This window comes from Vollenhovia emeryi, unplaced genomic scaffold, assembly GCF_000949405.1.
Source record: "Vollenhovia emeryi isolate VEMERY1.0 unplaced genomic scaffold, V.emery_V1.0 DF939172.1, whole genome shotgun sequence".
Lineage (NCBI taxonomy): Eukaryota > Metazoa > Arthropoda > Insecta > Hymenoptera > Formicidae > Vollenhovia > Vollenhovia emeryi.
The window spans coordinates 644,073-654,707 of NW_011967194.1; the positions used below are offsets into that span (position 1 = coordinate 644,073).

Sequence of the window (10,635 nt, forward strand, 5' to 3'; positions counted from 1 at the left end):
GAGATTTTGTATCAAATATCAGATATCTGTATTTTAGTGAAATCGGATTTTACGTATCGCAGAATACGCAACGCGACACAATATATTTTTTCGTTATCAGTCTCGGCATAAATTATCGAGGAGCACGGCCTCCATAAACCAGCCTTTACTTTTTTATACTACTAGAACAACACAAGCGCGCGCTTCGCGCGCGCCATTGTTCTTCCACATTATATTACATAAAGCCTGCGTTCGTTTTCTCCCACCGAGAGCATAAACTATACTGAAAGTCTATAATTTACGTAACGTAAACTATAGAGTTTCAGTATAGTTTATGCTCCCAGTGGGAGAAAACGAACGCAAGCAAACTGTCAAAATAACCCTCTTAAATACAAACTGTCGAAACCGCAAGTCGAAGTGAACGACTCGCAACGAGATCGAAACATAAATTGTCAAAATAACCCTCTTAAATACAAACTGTCAAAACCGCGAGTCGAAGAGAACGACTCGCAACAAGATCGACACTCGATCGAGTTTCGAGAGAGCCAATCGGTATCGCGGAAAAGCGGAAAAGCGACAACAATGAACTCGCAATGCCTTTTTTAGATAGGGATTATCGTAAACCGAGGGGTAAATCAATGTGGTGTACAGATTTGCGGCATTATTGGGCATTACTGCACGGTTGAAAAATTTGTGTTAAATTTAACAGATATCACACGTCCCAAACGGTCGACACAAATTTTCGTGTTAATATTTTAACACCAAATAAATGCAAAATTTGAAATAAATTTTTGTATAAAGTTAACATATTTTTTGTGACAAAATGAATTTAAAGAAATGTAATTTTTACAGATGTAATAAGTTAAATGACGGTTCGAAATCACTCTCGCTTATGCTACATAGAATAAAATGTTGATTTTAACAGAAAAATGTTACTAATAATATAGAACATATGTACTGTGTAAGATTAAAACACAAGTACACATTGTGTTGCTTTAACATTTCTTTTCAGTTATTCTAATAATTTTACATTTGAGGTCAATCAATACAAGAGCAATATGTTAAATTAACACATAAACGTGTTGAACATTTAACACAAAAATTTGAACCGGCATTTTTTTTAACAAGAAAAGACAAATTTTCCAACTCGTCGCTCAACTAAAGTAGTTTAATTCATGCTTGCCTCTTTCTAACCGGGCGTAAAAATATTTCCGGTAAGCTATGGAAAATAAGGGCGCCGTTAAGTCGGAAATTTAACACATGTATCTATGTGTGGACACTATAAACATTTATTACACCATGTAAGTACAATTGAACACCGAGGGGTTGCTAAATTATTGTTATTACTTTTGTTATTTATCATCGTTACATTATTATTGTTATCGTTTATTATCATTGCCTATTAATACATTTATGCCATGTCAGTTGCGACTCGGCGCCTTCATAAATAATATACTTTGTCTCCTTTAAACAAATACATATTCTTTTAAATACATAATTTTTTCTCTTTCTCTGTACAGTCTATATACACGTAATATGTATATACTTGTATACTCTATACGCGCGTATACATAAATATACATACTGTTTGCTTTTTTTTTCCTCGAGGCATTCGAATCTGTGATACGAACGAATAACAAGCGATAAGCGAATTATGCGGATATACATGGAAAGATTTCGCTTTTTCTTTGCTCGCGCGCACGTATGAAAGTGTGCACGCTCGGGAAACCAGAAGCGTCTCGTATCGTTTAGATGTTGGTTTGTCCGGACCGAGATGAGACGATCGAATTGGATGCAAAACGAGTTAGCCGGTGACACCTCAAAATACACGTAACACATACGCCACGAATCTCGGTACTATTCCAGCTGACACTATCGAGACTCTTATTACTCTACTATCTATCAAGTCTAGCCTAAAGGTCTAAAAAGTATTAGCAGCCAAGAAAGATGGTTTGCATTTAATCGATTAACGAAACGTCAACGCTGTAATAATCGTTTATTGTCATGCAAATTCGCGGTAATTCAAACTCAAGTTGACTCCAATTCTCATGTTAACTCACTCGTATATTAAACTCGAAAAATGTATCGTATCGATTGAATATTAATTCTCGTTTGAAATATTATTATAATACTCAAGAAGACATTTCCACGATTCAATGTACATTTTCGAATTTACATTTTCACGCAACTACCGACTGGTACTGTATAACGTACAAACTCTTTCCCCGTATAATAGTTTATCATCGAGATAAATTAAGCAGATCCATTATTTTCTTAAGTGAAACAATAATACGAGGATCGTATCGTTTGAGTTTCTTTATAATATATGCCTTCTACAATAGAATAAATATGAATTTACTTCTAACTGCTAGAGATATTGTAATATTAATCGTAAGTTAAATTACGGTATAAATATTATTATATTAAATCAGTCTCAATTTGATAAATAAACGAGTAAAATTGTTAGAGAGCGCGCATATACTTGTGCATATTTCCTAGCAACTTGATTGAGTTGTCGCTCGGATACACACAGGTATATTCGCCGCAACAATATTGCACTCGGCTCGTATTTCTCTATCAAATTGACTCTTATTCAATTTTTTTTTTAAATCAAGCCATTGTCCCGTTTGCATTTAAATCATATTGTACTATCCGTGTTCAGTCTTAGTCGGCTAAATAAACCCGAGAAAAAATCATAAAAGGTATTTTCAAATCAGATAAGAAAACTAAGTAAAAGCATAAGACGATATCTACTCGATTTGGGTCCCACAAATTAGTAATTGTTTCAACAGTTATCCTCGTGCGTGTACAGGGTGTTTCTTAATAAGTGCGTACAATTGCGGAAGATGACTCTTTGTCGAAAATTAAGGGACGTTTTTTCATATAAATACATATACTCCTACATTCCTCTCCGTGGAGTTACACTCCTCCAAAAAATGGGGTTGTTTACTGAGCAGCGCACATCACTCCGCGCTACACTCGTCACCGAACAAAGACAAAGAATCACCTTCTAAAATTTCATCAAGAAACATCCTGCATACAGGGTGTTCCAGGAGGAATATTCTCAGAGGTGATAGTATCAGTCACACACTCGCACACACACACACACACGCACACGCACGCACGCACATACTTTTTAAGCAAAAATGTTGATACGAATACATGTCCCGTTCCCCACTGTTTCCGAGATAGAGCATATTTTGTCGACGTCCTCGTTCGGATAAAGCGTGAACACTGGGAAACGTTCACACTTTGGCGCAATGTATTGAAAACCTTGGGGAAACAGAAACCGTTCGACACTTGTGAATATGCGAGGCATTTTCAACATTTTTACAATGTTATCGGCACAACAGTTAGCAGACGTTTATGAGGCTGGACGATAGGTCAAGTGTAGAGAAAAGAAGTAAATACGCGGGACATTCAAGTAGCTCTATATCGGAAACAGTGGGGAATGAGACGTATATTCGTATCAAGATTTTTGCTTAGAACGACCGTTGCTATCACCTCCCAGAATATTGACCTTTCCTCCTGGAACACCCTGTATACCACACACCACACCAACGCACGCGCACGCACATATAATTTCACATTTAGTTCACATTTAACATTAAAGTAATTGTGCTTAACTTTAGCTCTTACACGTTGGAACAGTTTAGTGAATTTTGTCATGTGTCTACTCCGTCGTGACGCGTCGATAATAGTGAAGAATATCGTATTTAGTATGAGCTATATTAGCACAGTCGCGAAACCGTCTCTACACATTTTTGTGTGTTTAAAATTTTATTGGAACTTAGCGACTATCCCCTAATACACGAGGAATGTGTGGATAATTAAATCCCAAGTTTAGTGTCTGATCTTTAGATATATAAATTTGACGATACGAATCGCGAATGCATTATCGCCGTATATTTAGAGATTACCTCTTATTCGTAACTTATATAAAATAATATAATCTTGACTTTTAAGCGTACGTGCCGCGCGATTCATATCACGCGTTATTAGAAACATAAATATTCATCTCGTTAAGCTATCTATGATACATCAGTTTTAAAAAGCACCTGCTTAGAAAATGCACTCCGACGGTGAACCCTTTTTTTTTTTTGTTTATCTCTTGAGCTCTGCGATTGATATCAATTGTCAATGATTTGTCATGGCAGTAGAAAATGGCAGCTTATTAACGAGTTTCAACTCGTCCGAATATTGAGATAAAGATGAGAGGGTCGGTTCACAGGCTAACATTGAGATTCGTTAGAAATTGTTTCTTTGGTTTCTTTTCTTCTTTGTTTTTTTCCCCCTTGTTTTGCGGCAAGCATATAGCCCTACACGCCAAGTGACATTCTCTTAGGCAATAATAAAGCCCCGTTTCACGAAAGAACAAGCGAAAGAAATTGCTACGGTAGCGGTATATCCATTCAATCGCTCGAAGTCGACGGTTTGCTGTCTAGTGTCTGCTCGTAAAGATGAAGCGCTCTATGAATAAATTCATATTGTTCAGCCGTTTGTACCATCCCTCCTCTGTCGTATCTAAAATATTAAAAAGTATGGTGTGGTTTGTACATTGCTGAAATGTTGACGAGATTACGTTACACGCGAGTGCCTTACCTCATCTGGCACAAAATACCGAGTACATCGACATTTCCGTCTCTCAGAAGCTGAATCATTCCTATCCCTATCGCTACAAAACAGCCAGTTCGTCCTATACCCGCGCTGCAGTGGACGACTACTGGTCTTGGTGAAGCGTTTACCTCTGCGGCCATACTAACGAGTGCGTCCGCAGTTTGAGGTACGGCATGGTCCGGCCATGAATCATACCTGCCGATAAAATTTGTCATTAAACACGAGCGCAAAGGCGCCTAGTAGGGTGGAGTAAGATTGAATATAGCGAGAGAGTATTAGAGTTATCTGAAAATGTAGCAGCGCTGCTTACCAATAGTGCTGCAAGTTTCTTCTCTCTCCTTCGTTCCGGATCTCCATAGTTCTGACGGTATATCCGTTTCTCGTATCCGTATAGTTAACGATAATTGTGAACGGTCCGGCTTGTATGCGATTATTTACGTCAAAGGGAAAGTACGCCTCGCATTTTGGTTTGGACGTTTCGTACAATCTAGTTATCATGACGATCGCAGAAACGTTTTCCACCCAGACCATTTTCCAGAAATCCGCTATCGTGTTGGCTAATGGTCCCTGTGTCGCGATGTATCTAGCACTTTCGCCGTCGTATCCCTGCAAATTGGCGTTGTAGCTTTTCAGTTGTTTTCCATCGCGCAAAATTTGCCGACCATTTACTCACGCGGATGTAGTTGGCGTTTATGTAACCGGCGAGCGGATCGTCGGAGGAACTTGGTAGAACCACTCTGCTCTGTGAATTGGGCAAGACGGAGCTGTATCGATTCTTGACCCCCGAGCCGCAGATGTCGACCTTTTCCGGTAGGTTTAGCGGCACCTCCCAGAACTCTTTGTGCAACGTTCCCGCATTTTGGGCAACCTTCTTCAATTGCGCCCTCGACAGTACATTTCCCGCGCTTAGCAGAAACTCCTCCGTCGTACATTCTCGGGTAGGAGTGACCATATGTGGCGGACTTTCGGGAGCTGGCGCCAATTCTATGGTTAAACTCGTGCTCGAGCCACGTCTCTCGAGCAATCCCTTCGCTTTGACACGTACCGCTTCCGGTTTGCGTTCGGGCGTGACCAAAGGCTTGTAACGTAATTACCAAAGTTATTTTCGACACGATACAATTTAATTGCGTCGCGCCCAATTACGTGAATGGGTTTCTCTTACCTCGGGTAAAGAGGTCTGAGGGACCGGGCGTACCGGATACTTGGGTGCAGATTGCTTGGCGAATGCCTCGTGAACCCATTTAGCTTCCACGGATTCCTTTGCGTCTTTCGTGGATTTGTCTGGCTGACAAATGGCACCTTCCTCGACCAGACCGTGCCGATCGCCATTTTCGTTATCTTTTTCACGCGACATTTGTTTTCGTAGCCATAACAAGATCTGTGGGAAAGTATTGAGAGTACGGTATCCGAATCAGTCGGCTTTCGTAAGTCTAGAGAAGCTTTTGAAATAGTCTTTAAACGAGCTTTCGATATTTCTATATCGTAAAGAAATGTGTGATGCTTACTAGGAATGTAAAAAGAATAGTGCCAGCGATTGCACAAAGCGCTACAAAGTAAGGCAACTGCCAATCTAGCCATGATAAAGTCGTCCTGGAATGTACTTCCTTGTCTGTCTGACTATTGAGTTGGGCCACTTGGAGATCCATTCCAGCATCATCCAGTCCTGTCACGGACTGCCGGATTCTGTATTAAAAATACTTTGAGACAAAGAAGAAACCTTAATATTTCGTGAAACATTACCGGGATATGATTACAGCTGGTATTGTCAATTGTTTGCACAACACGTAAGCATTACCTGTGCTGGGATCTCGTAGGCATTCCCTTCGTAGAGGGCAATAAGGAGATTGGCACTAGTGTATCCTTACGCCGGTTTTGTGCAATGATTAGATAAAATTTTTCCAGGGGATTTATATTATCGCTATTGGTGATTGTTGCATCATAATAATTAATATCATTTGCATGATGATGAATCAAGGAAACACTTGTACCATCTATAATGAAAATAATACTAAAATTGCACACACAGACTGAACGTAACTAGAAGCTTTGCGATATTTGTCAAGCATCGTTCAATGAATGTTGGGCAAAATTTCTTGCTCGTGTATATATGTATATATTTCAGTGTTGTCATTTTTCCAGCCTTCGACAAGATGTTGCAAAAGTTGTTAACATGTGACTCGAGTCGCAACAAACGCAACGTTATTCCGCGTATGTAACGAGTCGAAACAATTGGTTAATTCTCATGTTCTGACCGATAAAAAGAGAATCGTGTGAAATAAAAGCGGGGAGACGGACGAGAAGTGGGATAGGGACACGGAACAGATGTAAAATCGTCCATTTGTCATGTGTTAGCCATGAATCGCAAATACATATTGCAACGCGTACATACGGCTGGCACGCACGCACGCACGCACGCACGCACACACGACAATCAGCCCGCGTCATACACTATCCCGAAGTCGGAGCATCGTGAATAAATCACATCCTGTTTTCTCGTTGATGTAATAATAGCGAGCGGATATGCACGGGTGTTTGCGAGCGAGCGGACGAGCGAGCCGAGAGTCACTTTTCACGCTGATGTTTGATCGATACCTTTCGTCAGCACCACATATGACATTATTGCGAGCAGCGGATAACTGACACGTGATTTACGGGCACGATGCTCCGAGGATGGGGATCGTGTGTACGGCGATGCGGCCATATTGCGGTGGAGTCGAAACACAGGCAAACTCCTTGTCGGAACTACCCGACAGACGCTCCGTTTCATATGCCTTGACCCGGAGCTTCGGTTCTATTCATAGTTGCTTGACGATCGTTTCGCATTCCTCTCGGTCTCGCGTGTAGTACGCCGGGAGTAAGCGGCGGCCAATGGGGCAGCGACGGCCTCGTCGGCCCATTGGCATCGACCAATCGCCGCGTGAATGTAAACGCTTGTACCGTGTTATTCACGGGTGGGAGTTGGCGTGAATGAAAGCGGAGCACGTGCGATTAATGACTGTAATGTCACATTCAGGAATGAGTTGTACGTTTATCCGATGCGCGAGCGGACGCTGCCTCTTCTCCGAGTAACCGATTTTTCGAGGACCAAACCCCGTACTACGTGTCGTACGAATTGTCAGTGCGTCGAGTGAATCGCATTCTTTTTCAAACTTGCCTCGACACCGTGCGGCTGATCCATTTTCATCTCCCTGCGCGATTACCCAAAATGGTCGCTCAAAAAGATACTTTGAATCAAGATTACCTTGGAAAACGCTCCCTTTAACAACTAGTTTCAGGAACAAAGTGGGATAAATCAAAATCGTTCGATACATTGCTTACGATTTTCCAACACTCGAATTGGTTCGCGTAAACAGAAATTGCCATATAAATAATAGTATCGTGTATAATATAGCGCCCTCGAATCGGTACTCGATTTGCAATTGAAATTTTTAATTATTTAATTGAAAAGTTGTTCCTGAAATGCTCGTATTTTTCATCATCGTCTAAGATTCATTAATTAAGATTCAAACGTTAGTCATTGAGTTCAACGATGGCAAAACACCCACGATCTTACCAAACATCTTACGTACATGTACTTCTCAAGAATATAGCGATGATTCACGAAACCGGATGTCCATATTTGCCGTTTACGCTTGCTCAAGCATCACATTCATTCATTCCGCTACAAATGTACATTATTTGCGTTTTATTTCGACATCTCTCTAGCTCTAGTTTTCGTGGTGCGATCGAGTTACGAATAAATTAATGTAAATTCTAATAACGACGAAACCCGACACTGTTTACTTACCGGCCATAGTACGGTAATGGCAACCGTCATTGATCATTGTTGTAGTGGCTAAAAAAATCAATAAGCACACCGGAACTGATTGTTTGACTCCGCGTGCCTCGGTTTCACAGTAACGTAAATAAACCACTTGGTCGTTTCGTGAGGAAAGAGAATATGCCTATCTTGCGACTTGTAAAATTAGAAATGATTGGAAAATCTCTATTCAACACACATTAAAAGAGGAAAAAACGTTGGAAGCTCACGCCCTTCTGATTCGTGTTACGAATAAATAAAATAATAGGAAAAAGTACTTAGTAAATACGAGAATGAAGAAATATGTAATATACGGCGACGTATTCCCAGGCGACGGAGAAGCTTGCACGAATGTCAGGGCAGCCCTCGCGCTCCCAACTGACTCGATCCCCATTCATTCTTCCACAGGAAGCTTGCGAGTTTTCGTAGGGCGCACGCACCCAGGGATATACGCACTTGCGTAAAATTGCGTTGACGATTGGTCGAAGAAAGGAAACTCGAAAGCTCGCGAATGATTTCTTAACGATAAAATAACAAGATTTGCTCAGTAGAATTTTCCGTATCGACAAGTCGGTACACGTATGACAACATTTGACAAATAATCATAAACGATGCACACAGTTTTATTGTTGACAAAAAATAGCGTTTCCTTGATTCAATAAGCGGCTGTTTTACGCGCAATTGTATGCGAAAAGAATACACGCCATCGAATCGATTCCGATTTCAGAGTTGGTATAAGAATGATAAAATTAATAATTTTATTGTATATACACATTCGTAAGAGAGTAGTCTCTCGTAAAAAAATGGCAACATGTATTACCAATGGATACAAGTCGGTTCAAAGACAATATCTGCGGTCGTGTACCTTATAAATGATTGCAAACCATGGACATTTGATAGTGGCTTGATTCGAAAGATCGTACGAATCGTTTAGCGAGAAATGAAAATGGTGTTGTACTCGACATAGAACGCAGTGCATTAATGATATTGCGCAAGACTTGCACGGAAACGCTTTTGGATGGTAAGGTCGTAACACACATGCACTCGCGTTCATTCGCGTTTGGTCGTATACCTTGCCGAGGCGAGTGAGAAGAGGGTCCCTTTCCTCCTTTCGAGGTGGTCTGTCACGTCTCGTTAAGACATTGTCGCGATCGACATGGTGGTGAAGGATAAAATACGATGCGTAGCCCCGCAGATAGATTGCGCGGATCGGACTGCGTCGGGTCGGACTCGCGTCGAGCGCATCTGAATGGCGTCTGAACGGATAGCAAAATGACGGCCAACTGCATTCACCTCTTTCGCGCTGACCGCCAAGGGGTGGCGAGGGGATGGAGTGCAGCAGACGCGCGCATTCGTGACACGGATACGATTCACCGAGCCACCCTTCCCTCTGTAGCGGTACGTGGCCTCGCCCCTCGTACGTACCATCGCGGCACCCAACGACACCCAACGATACCCCTGACGAACGCGGCGGAGGAGCTTTCGTTTCCTTGGAGCTTCAATTTTTCCCGCAACGCTGCCTTCATCTCGCTTATTTATTATAGAAAAACTTGTCTCTCGACTCGAGAGTCGGCGTGACTTTGGAGATGGAACAAAATTTCCCCATTCACCCACACGTTCTGGCGTTAATTCGCCTTCCCTTCCAGCTGCCGAGTCATTCAATCGCCGTCTTCTCCTCGTTCGGCGAGAAGTAGCATTTCCCCACGGGCGGTAATCGCTACCGAAATTTTTCTTTTTACTATCGCGTGCATCAATTATTCCCTGCTTTGCGACGATCAATTTTTCTCCGCTGTTATTTACGATGCCCTGCCTCCCGGTTATATTTTGCCTCATCTCCGTTTCCCTTCGAACGCCGAAACGCAATCGACAGAGAAGAGGAAGGAAAAAGGAGAACGATAGAGGGTGGCAAGGTTAAGTAAGAGCAAAGAGGAGGGAGCGTTGAATGAGAACTTCTAGGTCGATGAAAGGGTGTAGAGGGAGGGAGACAAATCGGCCTTCGTAACATGGGAGGGTGAAGAAAGGAGACAGAATGTAGGCTAGTCTCGTTGGCGAACAGCGTCCCCAATCGATACGCACGCAGCAAACTTCTACGCCCTCTCCCGTTCTATCAATCTCTCATTTTATTACATTTTATTTAAATTAATTGATATTGATCATTTCACAAATAAGCCAACGAGAGAGAGAGAGAGAGAGAGAGAGAGAGAGAGAGAGAGAGAGAGAGAGAGAGAGAGAGAGAGAGA

General features: G+C 41.7%; 1 protein-coding gene across 2 annotated transcripts; it reads right to left on the reverse strand.

The window, feature by feature from the left end:
• Positions 1-2,576: 2,576 nt before the first annotated feature.
• On the reverse strand, positions 2,577-7,468 carry LOC105563717 (tyrosine-protein phosphatase non-receptor type 7-like). 2 transcript variants are annotated; one of them, XM_012015568.1, is made up of 8 exons: positions 7,189-7,468; positions 6,392-6,587; positions 6,102-6,279; positions 5,759-5,974; positions 5,270-5,674; positions 4,907-5,202; positions 4,582-4,791; positions 2,577-4,503 (listed from the first exon to the last, which is right to left on the reverse strand). In XM_012015568.1, exons 1-8 carry the CDS (start codon positions 7,361-7,363, stop codon positions 4,392-4,394), a joined length of 1,788 nt encoding a protein of 595 aa, XP_011870958.1. In that variant the 5' UTR covers positions 7,364-7,468; the 3' UTR covers positions 2,577-4,391. The 2 variants fall into 2 exon arrangements, with proteins under 2 accessions (XP_011870958.1, XP_011870959.1); XM_012015569.1 differs by lacking the exon at positions 6,392-6,587 and having other exon boundaries at positions 6,986-7,462.
• Between the last annotated feature and the right edge of the window lie 3,167 nt (positions 7,469-10,635).

What these genes read in the sequence shown, in the direction of transcription:
- LOC105563717 (XM_012015568.1), bottom strand. Translation starts at nt 7,363, where the DNA reads ATGAAACGGAGCGTCTGTCGGGTAGTTCCGACAAGGAGTTTGCCTGTG. An exon ending in CTCAGACCTCTTTACCCGAG is followed by an intron (nt 5,675 to 5,758) that starts GTAAGAGAAACC and finishes TTACGTTACAAG; the next exon opens with CCTTTGGTCACGCCCGAACG. An exon ending in GGTATTTTGTGCCAGATGAG is followed by an intron (nt 4,504 to 4,581) that starts GTAAGGCACTCG and finishes TTAATATTTTAG; the next exon opens with ATACGACAGAGGAGGGATGG.